The sequence below is a fragment of the Trachinotus anak genome, unplaced genomic scaffold (genome assembly GCF_046630095.1).
Source record: "Trachinotus anak isolate AG129_WGS33_773 ecotype Australia unplaced genomic scaffold, CSIRO_AGI_Tana_v1 ptg000014l, whole genome shotgun sequence".
Classification (NCBI taxonomy): Eukaryota; Metazoa; Chordata; class Actinopteri; order Carangiformes; family Carangidae; genus Trachinotus; species Trachinotus anak.
The window spans coordinates 5,755,083-5,776,504 of NW_027273865.1; the positions used below are offsets into that span (position 1 = coordinate 5,755,083).

Consider the following 21,422-nt stretch of genomic DNA (forward strand, 5'->3'; position numbering starts at 1 on the left):
GCAAATCAACAATAACTGATGCAGATACAACAACAATCCTAATGCAGGGCGTTTCCTGCAAATCCAGACAAACTGGATCAATACAACAAAGCCATAATGCAATAGTGGCTCCCCCTGCCTGTAAAAACATACATTTACATTATGATGCACATAAACAGTAGCAATCCTATGAAATGATTGTGAAAAGTCTATCCCACAGTGTTTTAATCTTCTGCTTCTACTTCTTCACCTTAGCTCTTCACAATAAAAAGTACTTCTCAAAAGTGGTTCCTGGATTTTTTTTTCTTGGTTAAACATGACTTGGGATTGCTGTTCAAGGCAATCTTTATGTTGGGCAAATCTACTAAACATATATGAACATTAAGTGTGGTCTTTATTCTGCAGCATATGTAATGATGTCAAAGCCTGTAGAAATGCCTTTTACCAGAAATGTGACACTAAGTCACTAAGGCTGAAGCTTTAAAAAGCCACATTTTCTGAACTGAGGGAAAATATTCAAACTGGTGGAAGAAAAGAGCAGATGTTTTTGCTAAGCCTAAAATTCTTCTTACTGATGTACACTGATACAAAATTACCATAATAATAATCCAGATGTCAAAGTTCCTGTCAGGTGTGTGTGTGTGTCTACATTTGTGTGGGAGGATGGGTAGGGTGTGTGTGTGTGTACATGTGTGTCTGTTAAGGAGGCTGACCACAAGATAGCAGGGATGCTCACTCTGACCGCTGACCCCAGGTGACCCCTGTTGATTAGAGAAAAGCCTGTAATGACAGAGCTCACCTCAACAGTCCTGTTGTCTAACAAAGAACTTTTCTCGATACTTTAGGAGATATTCCCACCTGCTGCTGAGACAGCTCATATATTTTTGATAAGGCCCATTTTCATTTTTCTGGGGTCTTTTGCACCTTCTTGTAGTTCTTCTTCTTCTTTTGTGGTTAAATTTTTACTGGAGTATTTTAATTGACCCTCTCAGAAAGAAGAGTTTTAGCCTAAAACTAAATGTGCTCTCTGTCCTTTGAGGTTCCTCAATAAATGATCACACACAAAGGGGATATTTACGGAGGTGATTAGTTCCACACGTGACGCACCATTAAGTACCAGGTATGTATTTATGGTTTTAAGATTGCCACAGTGAGTCCTATGGAGGTTCAAAAGGGTTTTATCTGCTTATGCCAGATCATAGATATTCTCAGTGCATAGTTTTTTTGAATATATAAACATATACTCCCAGTTTTAAGCAGAACACCTCAAGAATGTAGACTGATAATGAGCCCTGGTAACTTATACCCAGAGTTTTTTGGTTTTTTTTATCTTCTTCGAGGTAGGGTTATGTAGCTGACCAACAATAACAAGGCCTGTCATTGTTGCCTTTTTCTTGCATGGAGATCTCATTCAGATGGTGATTCAGCATTTTTCTTCAAGGTTGTCACATGTCAGAGATGCACAGATACTTACTCTCTCTCACATTCAAAGGACGAAGGAATGATGGTAAATTAGCATCTAAGTATAATCAGAAGTGAGTACAGTAGTGATTCTTGTGAGCATGTCATCTCTGTTACTGTGGTTTGGATTTAAGACAACCTCCAGAAAACAGATTTATTTAGTATTTGTACTGTTATCGAAGACTCCACAGGTACTTGAAAAAGCATTTTCAGCAAGAAAATAGATTTTCAGGGTTTTTCCATTTGACTCAATTTCATTTTAATGCAACTTTACACAAAGAAAAAAAATTAAAGTACCCCCTATGCAAGTGTAGTTTGAAAGTAAACATGATGCCACCCTAAGCTGACTCCACCTTCAGTCATCTAAGCTCTATAAAGAAGGTAGAATCTGTTTCTCCCTCTCTCTTTCTCTCTCACTAAAAGTCTTAAGCAGGACTTTGAGTAAATGAGATCCGATATCGCCTTCATCTCAGGAGGGTTGAGCCTGCGGACACAGAAGGCCTTCTATCCTCAGAGCCCTGGAAGAGAGTCTTGTTCAGCTCCTTCTCCATCCCCAGCTCCAAGTATGTACTCTGCAGGCGTGGAGATCCTCGGGATGATCCTGGCTGTGGCCGGGTGGCTGGGGGTGATGGTGGCCTGTGGCCTGCCCATGTGGCGGGTGGCTGCCTACATCGGTCAGAACATCGTCATCTCCCAGGTGATCTGGGAAGGCTTGTGGATGAACTGTTCGGTGCAGAGCACAGGCCAGATGCACTGCAAGGTGCACGACTCCATGCTGGGGCTACCAGTGGACCTGCAGGTGGCTCGTGCCTTGGTCATTGTCTCCATGGTGCTGTGCATTGTGGGCATCGGTCTGTCAGTGGCTGGTGCGAAGTGCACCAACTGTAGCCGGGATGTGAGCAGTAAACCACGGCTCGTGGTGGCAGCTGGAGTGACTTTCGTGGTGGCTGGACTGCTGCTGCTGGTGGCTGTGTCCTGGACAGCCCATGCCATCGTCCTGGGCTTCTACGACCCGCTCCTGGAGGAGACGGGGAAGAGAGAGTTTGGTAACGCGCTGTACTTTGGCTGGGCTGCCTCCTGCCTGCTGATTCTAGGGGGTGTCCTGCTCTGTTGCTCCTGCCCCTCCAAATCATCTACAGCACCGAGTGTTGGTGGCTCTGTCCCTCCTCGGGCAAACTACTCAGCTGTCAAAACCATGTCAGTCAATGGATACACCAGAAGAGACTATGTATAAACATGTGACATGTGAGTGCAGATGAAGATACAGTGACCAGTGTTAATAAATTTGTAGTCAGTGGATGGATGCTTAATGGCATGGATCTTAATACAACATATTGGACTTGTATATATATATGCATGCTTTATAATGTGTTCTTATTATGACTGTTTTCCTGTAGTGTTGGGCATCTTATGTTGCTTTCAATATGTCCTTTCAAATGTTAGTACATTTTACTCGTAGATTTTGGCTTTTTTTTTTAATTAAGATGTGTTTGATTTTCAGAAATTCAATCATTGTTGATGCAGATGATTCCAGACTAAAGCAGTTTTTACAAGTTTATAAATAAAAGACAAACTTTTGAGCCTTCTTAATAGTGGAACTGCAGTTTGTAACTCGGCACTTTAACGCCACAGAGTCAGAAAAACTGATGCTTTAATTAAGTGTAACATAACCACCATTTCTGCACAAGCTCTTTGGTATGCAGAAGCAGGGGCATACACCAGCTGTAGGGCTCAGCAGGGTCTCAGCAACAAGAGCTGTGCTGGTGCACACCGAAATTAGGTATTTTATTTCAATGCAAATGGAAGAAAGGAACAATGAGGGGCTTGTTTTGGAGGAGCACCTTATGCTTCCCCACCATTGTAGCCTGTCCTCCATTGGTGAGAGTGAAACTGAGTCAGAGATAAAAGACTCTATCTGCAAGGCGATGTAACCCGGACTGTAACTGAGCCCAAACTAAGCCACAAAGACCCTGTTTATCAGCTGGTTTGCAACTGTTTACTTTGCTTCCCGAATGGTATTCACTAGAATAAATGTGTATCTAAATCCTCAGAGTTACTCAAGTATCTAAACAAGAGCCTGTATTATAGGGAAAAAATGCCTCTTAACTTGTTGTAAACAGTTGGTAAGCTTTCAACAGCAGGTAGACAGTGAGTCTTCTGCATTAGGGCCAACAGAGTGATGCGATTGAAAGTCTTAATTTGATATCATACTGTACAACATTTTTCCATGTCAATCTGCTGGATCTTTTTTAACAACTTGAGTAATGCAGTATTGAAGGTGAAACCAAAAGGGGATTGTTTCCTTTGAAGACGTCTCAAAATCTTGTTCAGGTATGGTTTTATAACACATTCTACTTACAGCTCGTAATACTAAAAAAATGAAGAAACAAAGACACTTAGATCACTTTGGCTTGAGGTTAATGATACAAATAACTGGCTTCTAAATATACTGAAAACTCACTTTGAGTGACCGTGGATCCTCCTTGCAGCATGATATAACTGAGCCCTAGTGCAACAGCCCTGTCAGGAGGGAAGAAAACCACAAGATCTAGTGGAAGAGCATAATTCATCTGAGACAGTTCATCTTGTACGCTGGATAATGTGTCTTTTGCTTTTCCTAGGACCACTTTCATATTCTCATAATTGTATAAAGATACTCACTGGTTGATAGCACAATGACATGAAAAAGAAACCGCTGCAGCAGTGGAGCTAGTCCCCAGGATTTTACACAGATTTTATTTCAAGTCATTTAAGTGAGTTGAACTCTTAGCTGTGTGTGATAGTGTTGATGTTGTGTGTATGGCTTCCCACAGTTTCCCTGCCCAACCAAAGAGCATTTAAACAATGTTCCTGCACAACACAACAGCAGCTAGCTTCTCTGTTTGGTTGGCTGGCAAACAAGGTAGCTAACTGTTGTAGTTAGCTTGCAAACTATTAAACTGTTAACTTAACTAACAAGTAGCTACTGATGTTACTTCTTTACTATTGTCAGCTGCTCTGTATGTCAGTGGGTAATTGCTGATGTAAGGCTTCTTCTTCTGATGTCTATGGATCGCAGGCTTCATTGTCAATTAATGAAAAGATTTTACCCCAAATAGTAGACATCATGACTATAGTTTATCTTGACTGGTCAAATGATCTTTGCTCCAAAAGAACTATAGCTACAAATAAAACTTAGGCTTCATTATCGTACAAGTAAGATGTGTACAAATATGAGCTCATCATCTCATTATAGCAAAGCCAGTCAGTGTAATAAACAAAATGTTACAGTCTTTGGGGTTAATAGTATTTAACTCCTTAAAGGTTCATGTTTCCTTCATGATTTCAAGTAACTATCGAAAAACTTTTGAAATAATGTTGTTGTTTGTTGCACAATCATCAAATAAAGGTAGTGTTTAATGGAAAGTAGAGTTTATTTTGATTACAGTGACCACATGATGCTGGTAAAGCAGCCTCTCTTTCTTTTCAGTGTCTTTCTTTTTTGTAAGCTGATATATGAATTGATGAAGATACTGTGGAGGAAAGTATGTTTAGGGATCCTGGTAAAACTACTGGAGGTCAGAGTGTGTATTTAGGAGGATCTTTGGCACGTGCAGCAGTTAAACTAAGGTTGAACCCCCTGATGCACTATGTGACCTTGAGAACAAGGACACTGATAAGACCCCCGACCCATACATGTGCACATGCACACTATTGTCTCAGCTTCCAACACTCTGGCCCAACCTCTCTTTGTATGGTTGGAAACACCATGAGACCTTTATCTATTTCCTGAAAGACATACGCGTTATCAGCCCTGTGTACCGTCCACATATTTAGAGGGGGCTTGTGCTGTTTGCATTGGAGTTCCCGCATGTGGTCTCAGTTATAAACCTCCCACAGTAACCGGTGAGACAGATTAATACTGTCAAGGCAGCTAAGAAAAGCTCATCAGAGGTCAGCACACACCCCAACATTATGACATAATATTTAATCGTCTGCATTGTTCAGAGATCTGCAGATCTGTTTTGTGTGGAGAGAAAAAAAACAGGCCAATATGCAATAACGAAAAAGAAAAAATCAAAAGTCAAATAAAATTATCATCATCCAAACTGTCTTAGTGGGAACCACTTCTTTTTATAGGCAGTGTGTCAGAACAGTCAGATGCAAAAGAATGAGGTCAAGAATTGTTGCTGGAGTCACTGTGGACATGAGGTGTCTGAGAGAACGTTTCTATAACTCCTCACCCACTCACTGCAATAGTTGAAGTCTTTTAGGTCAATATTTCTAACACAGTATTGATAAACTCTCTAGATTGAGGTCCTGTTTATATTCTCTGCTGATAAAACCTGAAGGCTTGAAATTTCCCCTGCTCCTCCTATTCTCTCTTAAGCCGTTATAAGATGACAGCTACAGTAAATGGAAACGTTCAGGCCAAGTTTTATCGAATTCACTGGAAGGATACAGAGCCTCACACAGGACAGATACAAATACATCCTTTAAATAATCCCAGAACTCCCACTCGTTTCCAAAGAACTACCACCTTTTCAGCACTTCCACCAGGCTCCTCCTGTCCTCTGCCTCAGCCTCAGTGAAGATAGTTTATTTATAAGATATAATTAAAGCAAAATATGATACAACTCTGAATCCTAAATATCTGACTCATCTGTCGGGCACAAGCGCAGTGAGAAACCTGCAGAAGTTCCACTTTCAATCATTCATTTGCAGCTCTTTACATTGTCTGTTATCCTTTAACTACTCCAGACCTAAGATACAGGCCCTCTGTTTACTCTCCCCTCACCCAAACATGTGGGAGCGCTACCGGGGCCAAGCAAGTTGAATGATTAAGCCGAGGCCGTTTACATGCCAAGGCTGGCTTTTTGGTCATTCAAACTAGGTGGGACAGAAGATGATTTGAACCCTTCCCTAGCCAATACCCAAGTAACTCCACCTTCTGCTCTGGAGAAAGGTGCTGTTTATATGAGCATCAGCTCTCCAGAGCACACTCACTCAATCAGCTTCTCTCTAGAAAGGACATCTGTGCACTTTGGCTCATACACAGTTCAGACATGCCTTCAGTGGGACTGGAGATACTTGGAGTGACCCTGGCTGTCCTGGGATGGATCTCAGCCATCGCATCCTGCGCCTTGCCCATGTGGAGAGTGTCAGCTTTCATCGGGGTGAACATAGTCACAGCACAGACCATCTGGGAGGGCATTTGGATGAACTGCGTGGTCCAGAGCACGGGTCAGATGCAGTGTAAAATCCATGACTCCATGTTGGCTCTAAGCGCCGACCTTCAGGCAGCCCGTGCCCTCACTGTCATGTCCATCGTGTTGGGCATTGTGGGGCTCCTGGTGGCCATCATGGGGGCAAAGTGCACCAACTGCGTGGATGAAGAGACAGCTAAGGCTCGGGTGATGATAGCTGCTGGGGTGGCCTTCATCTTGGCTTCGCTGACCCAGCTGATCCCTGTGTCATGGTCTGCCCATACTATCATCATGGAGTTCTACAATCCAGTCATACCTGAGGCACAGAAGAGGGAGATCGGTGCCGCTCTGTACCTGGGCTGGGCTGCAGCTTCATTTCTGCTTATTGGAGGGGGCATCCTCTGCTCCAGTTGCCCCCCAGAACCTGAGAAAAGGTACGGGCCTCCGTCAAAGATGATGTACTCGCAAACCAGGTCAGTCGCCCCAAGTGGCTACGACAGGAAAAACTATGTGTGAACTTGCACCTGCTCTTTTCTCACACCCTTTGCCATCACGGAAAAGACTGCTCAAAGAAAAGTGGAGAGGACGGTCATTTTATAATAACTTATACACACACCTGTCTTCATGTTGAGATGGAGAAAAAGCCCACGTCAAACTTGTTTTATTGTGTGCAACTTTGTCACTGTTGTGAGCCCTGAGGCGAACAATTGAATGTTAGTGATGTGCTCTGACCTTTATTTTATACCTTTCATTGTATACTTTGTTACACAAACTTAGAGAACAGGTGGTTGTAGTTTTTTTGTATTTGTTTCATAAACAACCTTCAGATTTGATTAAGACGTTTGAAGCCACATGATGCATTTCTGTTATCTATACATTTTGTAAATCAGTTCATTTGAAATGTTTTAATGTTTGACATGTCTTTTTTCATTAAAGGCCCTGATTTTTGACTTGTCTGATTCTTTATCATTTAAGACTGAGAGGTTGAAAGATCCCGTATTTGAAAGTTTGAGGAAAATCATATGAATTATCAGCATCTCACTTTTTCACATCTATTTTTTAAAATATTTTTATGCCCTGAATTCTCCTCAGACCTCCTCAGGTAGCTTGAGCACCCAAATTCAGAACCACTGCTCTATCACACAGTAAATACTGTAAAACTGGAAACTGGAACAAAACAACAAAAAACACATCCAGGTTTGATCTTTATATCCACAGGTGCAAAGAAAAATGTCTGATTCTGTGCACCCTGCATACCCAGCCTTTAGTCCGACAACTGGAGCACCTATTCACCTGGCTGTCTCCCATATGTCTGTTGGGTCTATGATAACAAGAACCACTGCTTTGTCAGCTTCCCCACACTCAACTATCTGGACTGCACTCCCAAACAATGGACCCATTTCATGTCAGAGGGGGAGATTGTTGGGGGGGTGGGGGGGTTGTCAACACTGGGCCACAAAGTGGAGGTGGGGGCATTTCTAGGGAGACAGTCCCAAGCCTCAAAGAATTTCAAGGGCATTCTGGAGACAGACAGACAGTCATTAGGGCCCATCATAACATAACGGGTCAGGTGTCTGGTGAGGACCTCATAACTCCAAGTTATCATACTTTGACTGGAGGAGTTTGTATTCCTGTAAAGTTAAAGAAACCTTCCCAAAACCTCTGTCAATGTGAAAGTGAGATGTGTTTTGGAGATGCAAAGTTTGCACCACACAGCACTGACAAAAAGGTTAGGAGGCTGTTTAGACATTCTTCATTTATTAGTCATTAAAAAAAAAAGAAGAAAAGAAACATCACTGGAGCTGCAGAAAGAAGCCAGAGCTCATTGTGAGGAAGTGATCTACGACTTCCTTTAGGCTGAACCAGAGTTTTTCAGCGATTCATATATTCTGGTTCTATGAGGAGATTCTACTTAAAACCTGTTTTATTAGCATAAAAAAGAAAACAGTTTATCTGACAACAAAGATAAATCGTTTTGCAGTGAGGTGTGCACAAATATGAACACAGCATTATTAACTAAAATGAAAAACCCTTGTTTTCAGTCATACGAGAGAATTGTTGCTTTTGATAAAACAACACATGCAAAGCTCGGTGCCCTTTCAGCTGTGAAGGGCCTCTTTGTGGCCAGGCCCATTGTGAAGCCGGACATGTAAGCTGATAGCACAGACTTCGGTGAGTGTTCAGGTCCTTCCTCCCCCTTTGGTGATGTCAGCTCCTTCAAGGACTCCACCCCCATACCTGATCTGCCTTATAAAGGATACTGGTGAAGTCCAGGCAACAGATCATCACACACTCACAGATGCGAAGCCTGAAATTAACTTAATTACTAGTTGGGATTACTGGTCCCTGGTTGACTCTTCCCCTCAGCAGATTGTTTTTCTGTGACCTCCTCACAGGTGTGACACACGTTCAGCAGCAGAAGAAGAGGAAGACGTTTCAGTATGTCTATAGGGCTGGAGTTGATAGGCATCTCTCTGTGCATTTTGGGATGGATTATTGCCATTGTGGCGTGCGCCCTCCCCATGTGGAGGGTGACGGCCTTCATCGGCAGCAACATTGTGACAGCTCAGATCATCTGGGAGGGCCTGTGGATGACCTGCGTGGTCCAGAGCACGGGCCAGATGCAGTGTAAGGTCTACGACTCCATGCTCGCCCTCTCCCAAGACCTCCAAGCTGCCCGCGCCCTCACCGTCATCTCCATCCTGCTCGCCATTCTTGCCGTGCTCATTGCCATCGCCGGGGCCAAGTGCACCAACTGCATTGATGACGAGGCATCCAAGGCCAAGGTGATGATCATCTCTGGGGTCTTCTTCATTGTATCCGGGGTCATGCAGCTCATTCCTGTCTCCTGGTCGGCCAACACCATAATCAGGGACTTCTACAACCCTTTACTTACTGATGCTCAGCGACGGGAGCTGGGGGCTGCGCTGTACATCGGCTGGGCAGCTGCTGCCCTCCTGGTTCTTGGCGGTGGACTCCTCTGCTGCTCCTGTCCGCCACGTGAGACCAGATACAACCCCTCAAGAATGGCTTACTCTGCCCCACGGTCCACAGGCGGCCCAGGGTTAGAAAGGAAAGACTACGTTTGAATGAAGGTCAGAGAGGAAAAGACATTACTGAATCTCAAACCTGCTCTCCACACCAAACTGAGGGTGTACTGAGGAAAAGCGCTCAAGGGAAAAAGGAGACTCCACGATGAAGGATGTGTTTGAATTTGTCTTTATAATGTTAAGTATCTCTGAATTAGGCTCCTTGTTTTTCAGAGGCTGAAAACGTATGCAAAGGACCTTTGACATTTGAGTTGAATTTTTTTGTTCGTTTCAAAACAAAAAAGAAAAAAAAAAAAACGTCCTCAGTGCTCTGTCTTTTTTTTTTAAGTTAACACATACACAAAAATTTTTTATACAGTCCTGGCTTCTCAATGTTTACGACTGAATAGTTTTTATAGAAACCGCCATCACCGCTTCATAATAAGGCACTTCTGTGGACAAAATAGAAGAATTTAATGTGTTAAATGGAACAACAGCATCACCAGCAGGATTATGTGTTGTAAATACTGTAGTATGAATATCATTGATCACCTGTAACAATCATAACAGACAATAACTGTATCCAATCCAGCTTTCAGTGCAGTGTGCTGGGGGTGGGGGGGTGGGGTGGCAGTGTGCACTGAGGCAGCACAAACACCACAACAATGATTATCTTTGTGTCTTATATACTACTGCTGTACATGTATCTCACAACTACTTTTTTTGTAATAAACATGGCTTTTTTAAGATACTGCTTGTCTTATCATCTGTAAATTGCCCTTTAATTTGCTTATGCTTTAGGATAATGATCCGTTTAAGGTTTTGTAACATTGTGTTACAAAACACACCACAGCATGAGTCAGTAAGCCTGTAACGAAAATGACGGAGTGCGTCCTACGCAGGTGTCTTTGTAAGAGAACCCTGACATTCAATCCTGAGGGCTACGTTACCTCCAACCAGCAATTTAACCATACACACGCTGAACAATTAGCCACAGGATCAGTTCACGGGCAGAGGTGAGAAGTGTGAGCACAGAAGAGTGGAAGTCATGCCAGACAGGTTACATGATTTATTCTTCTTCTTACCCTTTAGACTTTAGTTATCACTGGATGCTTGGCTGACCCTTGCATGCGTCTTTATAACACCCTGCCACATATTTATACAATTACACATGTTCATTTGTAGGAGCTGCCCTCTATCACCACACACATCTACCGTTGACTGAACAGGATGTACTCATAAAATCAGAGGGTGCCCTCCAAAAGCACAGTATTTTTCACTGAAAGGTTTCTATCTTCCTATATTGCAGTTATATTGAAGCCTCCTGGCAGATTCCCAGATGCATCTAACTTCCCTCCACATTTCCACTGTCCTGTTTTACAGGTTTTTTCAAATGAGGAGATGCAGCAAAGCAGCACATAGTTATAAACTGAAAAGACCTGATGATGAGCTAGTGTTTCCATGATGGACGTCAGTCAAGCCTTTCAGTCTTGTTTCAAAAACACATGCAGTCACACCTGACAAAGGCAGCAACTTAAAAAATTCATGAACATCTCATAGTAAATATGGGAGAGGTCCCAGCTGTGTCACATTACTTTCCAACTGTTGTCTCTTACTCCAATATCAGTGTCGCCTCTCACAGGGGACAAGGAACTGCTTGACATCTGGTCACGATCACACTAACTAACTACAGAGCAGAGCTCAACTTGTAATGAGCATTCAAGAAGTTTATATTTGTGGGTTTTTTTTAATAGATACTACTTCCCAGAGAAAACCCTAATCAGTCAATTATGGCTTGGTGCATTGGTCAGGAATGACTTGACAGAACAAACCAGTTGGATGAAATATCTGACTTTTGTGTAACAAAACATCATCTAGTAGTAATGTCATCAGTAAAAAAAGATTTCCTGTTGCTGAGATTTTCAGGATTCAGAAAGACATTTTAAGACCAAATCAGAAATGAGGAAATATCTTTCAGTTTGTACATTTGACAAAACAAGTTAATTTTTGACCTGTGTTCAGGTGAAGTCAGATTGTCTAAAGCTGTAATGTAGGTCATCAAATTAAAAGAAAAACATCTTCCTCTTATTTACTCTGAAATAAGTTGAAAATAAGTTAAATTAAACAAATGTTCCATGTTTTCATATTTCTACTGTTTAATAAACTGGGTTTGTGGGTTTTCTGGTGTTTTTTAAGTGACAAAAGCTGAAATTTTTCATGTTTGGAAAAGAAACTCAAAAACTGTCAATCATGTACAGACCTAGAAAGCAACCTTGTAAACCAGTCCCTGAAGCTACAATGAAACTGAATCTCATTAAATACCTAAACCTGGGTGACTGAGGAAAAAGGCTTTCTGTGAGTCTCTGTGGTCATGCTCTACTGACTCTGGCCAAACTCTGGTCACATGACCGATACTGGGGAATGTGAAGGGCAGAGGTTGCCTGGCACCTGAAGTCAGACAGAAAAAGACCCCACTCACCTTCCACCGCCCCCACCTGCCTGAAAATAACACAGGCTCACTGTGTCCACTCAGTGGGAACTGAGGTTTCTTACCTGTGACGGCAAGAAACCTGAATCCAAATCTGAACAGAAAGACAAAGGAACTGATCCAACAAATTCAACACCAGCACTTCTACAACCATGATATTTACTGTTTCACACACAAACACACACACACACACACACACACACACATACACACACACACACACAGTTCCTATTTAAATCTCTCTGCCATGTTTACTCCAGGTTCCTTTCATGGGAAAAAAGCTTCGCCTCTTTGTTTCTCTCTGCTGTCTCTCTCTTTGTGCCCTTAATATTTTGATATAAGTTGTTTTGCAGTGCTGATGCCTTGCAAGTTGTTTGTGAGTGAGGGTTAATCTACTGATGCTGACAACATGTTCATAACATGAGAACATTAAATGTAAGGTCTGTTGGTTTATAACAGCCACAAAACCAGAAAACTGTCTAATCTTGAAATGTGATCTGCGACTCTGCTGTCTCAAAGGAAATACTGTAGGTGCAATAACAGGACAACACGACAGCCCCACAACAAAGACTGATGAGAGAGCGTTAGACAGAGTAGCTGTCTTTATTCCACGGTGAGACTGTATTTTGTAGTATTGCTATTAGATTGAATTACATCCTGTTGTTAATCCTATTTTATCCAATCACTGTCATTCAATCATTCTGACACATTAAAACACTCTTGATATTGTCAGTGTAGTTCTTTACGTCTTTAGCTGGGAAATGCAAATCTTAAATGCTGTTAGAATAACCCATTGTTTTTTTTTCTTATCTCTAAGAATGCATTGCATTAAAGTTATTTAATGGAATACATTTAATTAATTATGCATTCTACATTAACTTTAATGAATACAATTAAAAGTACAACAGCCAGAATAACCAGATTTTAAATCTGGTATTTTTATTTCACTTGATTTAAGGCAAAGAAGCTGTAACACTGAAAATTAAGATTTGTTTTTTCTATAAATGCACAACATCATCTGTTCAAGAGGAAGAAGTTCAGGATGGAGCAGCTGATTGGGGTCAAGGCTGAAGCCCCATTAAATCTCTGTGGTGACCATAGTTAGTTTTTACCAAAATACTGTCAGGGAGTTAAGGGAGGATGGCTGTCCAGAAAGGTATGTGCCACAGTCTTACTGAGATCAAGTTGTACTGGCAAAATCCCTGAGTGTGTGTGTGTGTGTGTCATCCTATTAGCTCATTGGTGAGGCAGAAATGAGTAAAAGTACCTGCTAATAAATCCAGATCCCTCCCTTACATTCCAGCAGAGTGTTTGTCCAGCTGTGCAGAGATAAGAAGCGCTCACTCTCACCACTGCTCAGGTTCGTTCTAGGACAATAAAGCTCGTTCGGTGAGACGGTAGCCTAATTAGAGAAGAGCATAGGTTCAAAAAGCAACACCACCACCACAAACTGTGACTGAGATTATTATGAGTAACATTCTCCACTCACTGAACTGCTACACAGGCCGAGAGAAGCTGAGTGAGGCACCTGAAAATGAAATGAATGTCAGGCCTTCACATCAGAAGATAAAACCTAGTGAAACATCAGACACTTTGACATATGAAGGTCAATCAAAAAACTCCTCCTCAGTCAGTTTTGAAGGACTCAGTGTTACAGTTCGAAGGAATATCCATTTCTTTTTTTATATTCTTCCTATTTCTAAAATGAATCTATCAAAAGAGGAGTGTGCACTAAGACCTACCTGTCACAATAAAAGGCACAATGAGAGGGATTTGCTCAAACAAACAATAAGAGAAAAATATTCTGCTTCCCTCTGGTGGTTGTACTAAAAACCTGCAGCAGCGTAGTGGTTGTTTTAGGAGGATGTTAGATGCAGTGTTGTGGAATAAGTGACATTACCAAAGATTTGGTGCCTTTTGTTGTTTCTCAACAAAGACTTGACAAATGAGTATTACATGAGAATGAAGCTTTCTTTCTGGCTGCGGAGAACTTTTCTTCTAAGGTGACATCTCGACCTTGAGGTGCTCAACTGGCTTTGAATTGAAATTAAAATTTTGAGATCAAAATCAACTATCAAAGAATATGAAAAGCTTCTCTTTTTTTTTTTGAAAGACATAACGTAGTAGATTAAGTCAATAATATAACTGAATTAATCAGTATATAGTACTGTTAGTTATTGTAAGTTTCTTTTACCAAAAAACTGTGCTCCACAGACTGTACAGTATGAACATTACATAATAAAGTCTTCATTGCACACAAATCTGACAGCTTTGTAGGCATGAGCAAATCTTAAATGGATTTAAGGTATAATATGTAACTTTTCCATATTCAAATGTCTTCAAATGTCCCAAATGTTTACAGCATTTTTCAATCATAGAGACATATGTGATTTTAATCATGGTATTAGTTTCATTCACTCACCTGTCAGTAGTGTCATGGCATTGTGCAGCGTACGTTGGCTGGCAAAATCCAATCAAGGGTCTCACTCACTCACAAGTGTCAATATAACTTATCTCATTATGTTATTAAGCACTTCCTAAACCCTGAACTAACCACCAGGACCAGCTGAGAGCCACACAGCTGAAGACCTGCTCATAGACAGGACAGAGGAGGAGGCAAGAAAGAGGAGAAATCATGTGAAAGCTACTGAGAGGATTCAAAGTGATGATTGTAGAATTAGTCGGAAAATGTTTTAGAGAGACTCTTGGACTGCTGACCAAGCTAAAGGGCTGTAGTCACTTCACATTAAGACGAGGGAATTTAAATGTTATATTAAACTGTATTTTCAATCAAATTATGGATGTTTACTCCACTAATCTTTTATCATCTCTTTAACTGAAAACGTACGTAAGTTAATGTTACTGTCTTAACCATATTTAAGTTACATAAATATCTTATTAACCCAACCATTCACCACATCCTGATGGACAGTTCAGTGACTTATATTATTGCAGTGCATTACACTAATGCAGTTCACTTAAACTGGGTCACATTGTAATTGGGCACCCCATGTTTACATCTAATACAGTTAGCAAACGCCACGCTTAACTGTGATATTAACAGGAATGCTAATTTTGGCTAATTAAAAACAGGCTTAAAACAAAATGTACTTACTGGAAAACTGAAGTTGTCTCCTTTAGTTGTCTCCTTTACACTGTGTAACAACTAACTTTAATGAACTGAAAACAGTGACATGTCAAAGCTCCCCTGGTCGCTGTATGTGGTACAGTCTGTCAATCATATGGTAGCCCCGCCCCATTGCATAACCTGCTTTGTCGTCTATTTTCCTCTAAATGGGACCATAATTTTAAAAAATAACATGATGTTGTATTGAAGAAGACTTGAAACTAGCGACTGAGACCATAAACTTATTGGGAAAACATTTACTGAGGTAATAAATCAAGTAACAAGTAGGGTCATTTTCTCATAGACTTCAATACAATCTGATTTCCTTTTACCAGTGGAGTCACCCCCTGGTGGTCATTAGGTAGCATACAGGTTTAAGGCACTTCAGCATTGGCCTCACTTTTCAGGCCCAGGGTCCATTTTTACATACAGTCTGGTTTCCTCACAGTTGTTCCTCACAGGTTTCAATTTAGGAAGTCTTTTGTTAAATGCTGATCTATCCCTTTTAATGTGTGGGATATCTTCCCCTGTAATCCAGAGGAGAGATATGATCATATCTACTGCCACCCAGTGGAGAGAGGGAGAGCACACCATCAGAAGGAAATCACCTGATGTATAAAACCAACACAAGAAGCATGTTTAATAATCTGGATAATTTTGCTGAGTAAAGTCCAGAGCAAACTCAGTTCTTGAAAATGGAGCCGAGTGAAATTATATGTTCTGGTTTTGTCCTCTTAGCCATCCTTACTTCCTTAGTCATAAGTTTTTAGTCAACTACATTTCATGGAATGAAAAAATACTGACTTTGTAGAAAAAAAGACTGATCTTTATTATTACTACCGAAAAATTAATTGGTCTTTTTCATGTTTGAGTTCACCTTAAGGCTGAAACTGGGGCTAATTGTACCAGTATGCAGATTGCATCAATGCTGAATTACCTGACAAATCCTTCAGCATGCAGTAAACCTATTTTAGGTGCAATGAGCTGAACCAACAGCTGTGTTTAAATCAGCTCCAAACTGTTGCTGGTGAATCATAAACATGCTCAGTGTTACCTGGAAATACAACTGAACTTCTGCGAACCAAACTTGCAACCGGTATTTACCTTCATAGAACAGGATGTGGACATTTTTCTGATTTATTTGCTTTATTCCATCCTGCTACTTAAGGACAATATGTCAAAACTGTCAGTCATAATTACATCAGACTCTTTCTCATATTCCTGTACCTTGTTGTTTAATCTTTGGTTCCTTTAATAAGAGTATAGATCTATAGCAACTAAAGAAATGAAGCACAAACCGAAATGAATGCAGCTGTTTTTTTTATTTGATATGTACATTATCACAAACAAAAAATACTAATAAGTCAAACATAAACTGGTTGAAGGAGGGGTGGGGTAGAGGCAAAACCCTTATAAAACACATTCAACATTGTCCCATATTACTCATCCATATTTGTGCAAAGCTCACAACAGATTCAACACGACACTGCCACATGTCATACACAGAGCTCATTTTACTACAAGAAAACTTAAAAAACTAACAAAACACACAATTAGGTAGCATTTTGTTCTCGATAGCGTTAGCCGTGTCACTTGATTTTTGGCACGATGGGCGGCAGACAGACACACAGATGGGATGTTCACAGTCAGTTGGGCCTCACAGCTTTTCCTCTGCGTCGGTCAGTGGAGTGTACAAGTACGCAGCATCGTCCTCCTCATAGATGATGGTCACGGTCTCACCAGCATCCGACACTGCTGCACTGGTCTGTATGTAGGCCTGAGGGAAGGGGAGACAACAAGAAGTGAGGGCACTGTTTGACCTTTTCACACACCAAAATATGAAAAATATTAAAACTCTGCTACAGCTGTAGGAAACTGGAGAATAACAATCAGAAGTTTTATTTTGAAATAACTCAGGGCTTGATTCATGTCAGTACCCTCTCGAGCAGCTGCAGTCGCTCTTCATTCAGCAGGTTGCTTTGTCTCAGCTGGCTAACCGTGTTCTCCAGACCGAGAAGTTTCTCCAGGTGTCGGCGGTGTCGCTGCTGCAGCACTTTCACCTTTTTCTGCAGCTCAGCCACGATCGCCTCCAGCTGCTCCTTACTCAGGCTGTTCTTATGGTAGCTGTTCATGTAAAAAAAAAAAAAAAAAAAAAAAACGCAAAGAGGCTGTAAAGACTGAAATACACTGAGAGAATACAGGACAGAAAAGCATGAATAGTCGAACTGCTCTTCAGCAATAAATTAAAGGGTTTTACGTAGAGATTTTGTTTTGACTCTACAACTTCACCCTAAATCTTTATGAATCGTTATGAATTTCTCCCTGAATGAAAACACAGACTTGTCCTTGAAACTAAGAGTCAGTGCTCACCAGTGCTCCTCCAGCTGGTGGTCCTGCCGCTCTAAGCTATCGTCCTCTGACCTGCCATCATCTCCCTCTCCCTCGTCTGTGTCCAGTCTTTCCAAAGTGAGAACCAGGGACGTGGGCGAAGGTGGCACGTGTTTGGACACTATAGGCAGTGTAGATGTGATGGGCTTGGAGCTCAGAGCGGATGACAGCACTGTATCCGGGGAGAAGGTGAACTGGGTGGAGGTTTCACTGGGGAAAACGTTTGGTATTGTCTCGAAGTAGGCGATGACTTGAGTTTCATGGCTCTCTTGGACATCTAAGAACTCCTCTGTGGTACAGGTCACATCTCCGACACTGAGAGAGGCCACAGCCTCATCTGTGCAGCCCAGTGTGGAGCTCTTTGTGACCAGCCCGTGGCCCTGAGTTAATATGGCAGCAGCGATTTCATTCACTAGCTCATCTTGCCCTTCACCAGCAGTGCATTCAGACATCACTACCACCTCCGTATTCTCTCCACTTGTACTTAGGTCATCTACCGTCTGGAATAAAGTTAAAGGGAAATTTGCCCCCGTTTCAAATCCGTCCACTGATGCCAGCATGTTCAGGTCTGTCCTGAGAGAAGAATCAGATTCTCCAACATCACCTGACTCCACCAGGCTGGCTTCGCCCTGCTGCGATGGATCGACAGTGATCTCGTACAAATGCACCGTGTGCAATGTACTTTCCATCTCGACAGCGTCAACAGCCACAGTCCTGTCATCTGACACCATCACGCTTTGATTACTGTTAAGGCGAAGGCGTTTTGGCTTCTTCTCGCTTTGATCCGTGGCTTTCCGTTTCTAGAAAGAAGGAGAGGTGTGTGTTTATCAGAAGCAACATGAGAGTGTTAAGATTATAACTTGGAGAAACTGCAAGCACAACACTTTCCTACCAACTTCAGAAATGTCACCAGAAATCAAATGATCTATTCAATAAATACATGTAAATATCAATTTAAGTGCTGAGTAATAAAAACCTGACAACAGGTGGTGTACATTTTTTAACCCCTTTCTGCCTGCTCTGGTATAAGAGCTGCACATTTCACCAAATGAAGAAAGAATGGGGGAACTACAGTGCTTCAACTTCCATGCTGCATAAAGCTACGATCAGAGAGGTGGTGGCTGAAGACCTAAAAACACAATTGTGTGTTTTCTGGCCAATAAATGAAATTCAACATTGTAGAGAAAAAATAAATACAGATGGTACAAATGTTAAAGAACAAATTCAACTTCCAGCTAATGTCGATATAATTACTTGCCAATATTGTGCAGCCCTGAAATTTGTGGGAGGGAAGACTGTGGGAGGTTTCTTTGTTTTACCTCGGCCTCCTGGAAGACTGTAGGCACAGCATCGCTCTCCAGGTAACGGATCCCCCATCGCACCCTGAAGCACGAAGGTGCAAAGTGTTCATGGCAAATGTACTGATGTCGAGAGGGAGTCCAGTTCTCACGCCCCATGTTCCTCAGCCACTGCTGCAGCCGGACCGGGTCCTGTAGAGGGAACCTAGAATATGACAAAGACTACAAATGTGAGATGCTGGTCCCACCTGAGCTCCTTTAAGTGAAATACAGTCAAATGTTTGGAAATCTGAGCATCAGAAGTGATCGGGTGACTGACTGAGTCTGTGGACTCATCGTATTTTAGCTTGTGACAGGACAGAGTGTAATTCAATACAACTCCGGTTGATTTTGAGGCAGCAGTTTTGGGGGGTTTTTTGGTGATGTTGTATGATTACATGTACATTGAGAAATGTTTCTAGTATTTTGTGTGAGGTAGACAGAATCATAGAAATACTTTTTGAGATGATACTGTCAAATACAACAAAGCCACAGTGCTCATAGTTCCTGCAGAGCTTAGCTACTGCAATGCTTTTTATTTTATTGAATCTATTTAACCTAGTATGTACAGTATAGTCCATGTTGTCCTTGTGATGAGATCACTGTAAACTTTCTGATGACGACTGCATCTCCCCAACCCTTTTTTTTTTTTATTCCCTCTCTCCCCTAGCTGTCAGTTCCTCCTTCCAGATGTTTTGGATCTGGATCTTCATTTTCCGAGACTCCACCTTGTTTCTCCTTCTCCTACACGTGAATGATGTGCTTTGTTACGCCTCCTGTGTGTTTGTGTAGTCTGTCCTGTGTCTCTCCAGGTGTTCATGGTTAAGAGGAGGTCATGTGGTTCAGGCTCTACCTGTTGGCAGCACCTGGGGTCTGCTTGATGTTCTCCCTGATCGTATTCTTCATTAATGATTACAGTCTATAATGCTGTCATCCTGATTGTCCATCTGTAAATCTACTTTGTTGTTCTATTTTGTGCACATGATATCTATTGCATCTACTGCATATGTGTGTGTCCTGGGAGAGGGATTCCTCCTCTGTTGCTCTTGAGGTTTCTTTCTTTTTTTTTTTTCTTTTTTTTGGGGGGGAGCGGGGTCTGACAGCTGTACAAATTATCAATCTTTAGGCAAATTTGTGATTTGTGGTTAGGGTTTAAATTTAAATTAAATTTGACCAGACTTTACTTGCCTGTTGTATACAGGTTTCTATTCTTCTGGTCACTCTGAATGCAGTCTTAAAAAGGGCTTCCAGTTGATTAAATTTCCAATAAAATCATTTTTGTTGTTCTGTCCCAGATGTTCCAGCTGCAGGATTAAGATGATGACATCACTACAATCTGGCCCGCTGATCAACAGACCATGACTCAAATCCACAAAATGAAACTAACATTTCCAGTTGGCAGTTTATTGCGTACACCTGGCTCAAACTACTGCAGTGTGATTCCACAGTCCCGCAACAAATCCTCCTTCATGAAGGTTATAACAGTCAGTGTGCGTTGAAGCTGTTCTAGAGAGGTGCTGATTCATCTGTGTGATTATGTCAGACAATGAAGACGGTGGTGCTGTTGCACTGCATCGCATCTTTCAGCCTATCCTCACTGGTATAAACCGGGTGGACAAAATTTAAAAAAAAAAAAAAAAAAAAAAAAAAAAACTTTAGTGTCACAAACTGCAGCCTACAAAATGACGAAGTTGAAACACCTCTCTAAAGCAAGTTCAGTAAAAAGGTGGTGATTACCGTTGTACCTAATAAACTGCTGACTGGCACACAGTATATCTTCAGGTGAAGCTGCCCGTCAATAAAACGGAGCCTTCAGACCGTGATTCAATCAACTCTCTCAAAGATCAAAAGACACACACTTGATAACTAAATCATCGCAAAGCGGCGGAAAAGGTGCGAATTGCCTATGAATACACCGATTAATTTCTCCGTTTTACTCGACGAAAATATAGTAAAAACCGACGCTGTGAAGAGTATTCCCATAAGTTTGATGACGCGTCCAGCAGCAGCAGCAGCAGCAGCAGCACCTGAGCGGGGAAGTTAGCTCGCTACAACACTTTCAGAAAACAAAAACCTTACTTGTAGAAGCTCTTCCTGTCGCTGCCGGTCCCGGAGTCATTCTTACAGTTTGGGACCGAGCAATATTTCGGCATCTCCGGTCGGTGTCGTGTCTCTGGCTCCTCCGCGTCCAGCTGGGTTCACAACAAGGTGAAACTCGTGCTGACTGTTGTCAACTTGTGGCGCATGGTTGACGACTGACGATCAGCTGTTCAGACTCGTGACGTCAAATAAATGCGACTAAAAGACACGCAGCTCGTGCAATGTAAATTATGTGTAATAAAATAACATTAAGGGTTTTTTTTTGTTTGTTTGTTTTATACGAGCGTCTTCATAGGCAGTAGAAGATGAAAACCCTCGTCCACAAAG

The 21,422-nt window shown here is 41.7% G+C and overlaps 3 protein-coding genes and 1 long non-coding RNA gene across 5 annotated transcripts; 2 read left to right on the forward strand and 2 right to left on the reverse strand.

Annotated features, from left to right (window-relative positions):
* Positions 1-934: 934 nt before the first annotated feature.
* On the forward strand, positions 935-3,036 carry LOC139632317 (claudin-4). Of its 2 annotated transcripts, none has more exons than XM_071497193.1 (2): positions 935-1,099; positions 1,864-3,036. In XM_071497193.1, the coding sequence occupies exon 2, from the start codon at positions 1,886-1,888 to the stop codon at positions 2,672-2,674; it is 789 nt and encodes a 262-aa protein (XP_071353294.1). In that variant the 5' UTR covers positions 935-1,099; positions 1,864-1,885; the 3' UTR covers positions 2,675-3,036. The 2 variants fall into 2 exon arrangements, with proteins under 2 accessions (XP_071353294.1, XP_071353293.1); XM_071497192.1 differs by lacking the exon at positions 935-1,099 and adding an exon at positions 1,219-1,486.
* A 3,315-nt stretch (positions 3,037-6,351) lies between these two features.
* LOC139631857 (claudin-3-like) lies at positions 6,352-10,404 on the forward strand. The gene is made up of 2 exons (XM_071496472.1): positions 6,352-6,966; positions 9,054-10,404. The coding sequence occupies exons 1-2, from the start codon at positions 6,486-6,488 to the stop codon at positions 9,713-9,715; spliced, it is 1,143 nt and encodes a 380-aa protein (XP_071352573.1). The 5' UTR covers positions 6,352-6,485; the 3' UTR covers positions 9,716-10,404.
* A 2,752-nt stretch (positions 10,405-13,156) lies between these two features.
* On the reverse strand, positions 13,157-15,371 carry LOC139631859 (uncharacterized). The gene is made up of 3 exons (XR_011693455.1): positions 15,259-15,371; positions 13,633-13,671; positions 13,157-13,545 (listed from the first exon to the last, which is right to left on the reverse strand). It is a non-coding gene; the product is annotated as an uncharacterized lncRNA (long non-coding RNA).
* Positions 15,372-16,573: 1,202 nt separating this feature from the next.
* Positions 16,574-21,257, reverse strand: LOC139631853 (THAP domain-containing protein 5-like). Its single transcript, XM_071496468.1, has 5 exons — positions 21,075-21,257; positions 18,978-19,161; positions 17,641-18,458; positions 17,208-17,394; positions 16,574-17,047 (listed from the first exon to the last, which is right to left on the reverse strand). Exons 1-5 carry the CDS (start codon positions 21,146-21,148, stop codon positions 16,928-16,930), a joined length of 1,383 nt encoding a protein of 460 aa, XP_071352569.1. The 5' UTR covers positions 21,149-21,257; the 3' UTR covers positions 16,574-16,927.
* Positions 21,258-21,422: the final 165 nt, after the last annotated feature.

What these genes read in the sequence shown, in the direction of transcription:
- LOC139631857 (XM_071496472.1), top strand. Translation starts at nt 6,486, where the DNA reads ATGCCTTCAGTGGGACTGGAGATACTTGGAGTGACCCTGGCTGTCCTG. An exon ending in GGCACAGAAGAGGGAGATCG is followed by an intron (nt 6,967 to 9,053) that starts GTGCCGCTCTGT and finishes GCAGAAGAAGAG; the next exon opens with GAAGACGTTTCAGTATGTCT.
- LOC139632317 (XM_071497193.1), top strand. Translation starts at nt 1,886, where the DNA reads ATGAGATCCGATATCGCCTTCATCTCAGGAGGGTTGAGCCTGCGGACA.
- LOC139631853 (XM_071496468.1), bottom strand. Translation starts at nt 21,148, where the DNA reads ATGCCGAAATATTGCTCGGTCCCAAACTGTAAGAATGACTCCGGGACC. An exon ending in CACCAGCTGGAGGAGCACTG is followed by an intron (nt 17,395 to 17,640) that starts GTGAGCACTGAC and finishes TTACATGAACAG; the next exon opens with CTACCATAAGAACAGCCTGA. An exon ending in GACTGCAGCTGCTCGAGAGG is followed by an intron (nt 17,048 to 17,207) that starts GTACTGACATGA and finishes CCCTTCCCTCAG; the next exon opens with GCCTACATACAGACCAGTGC.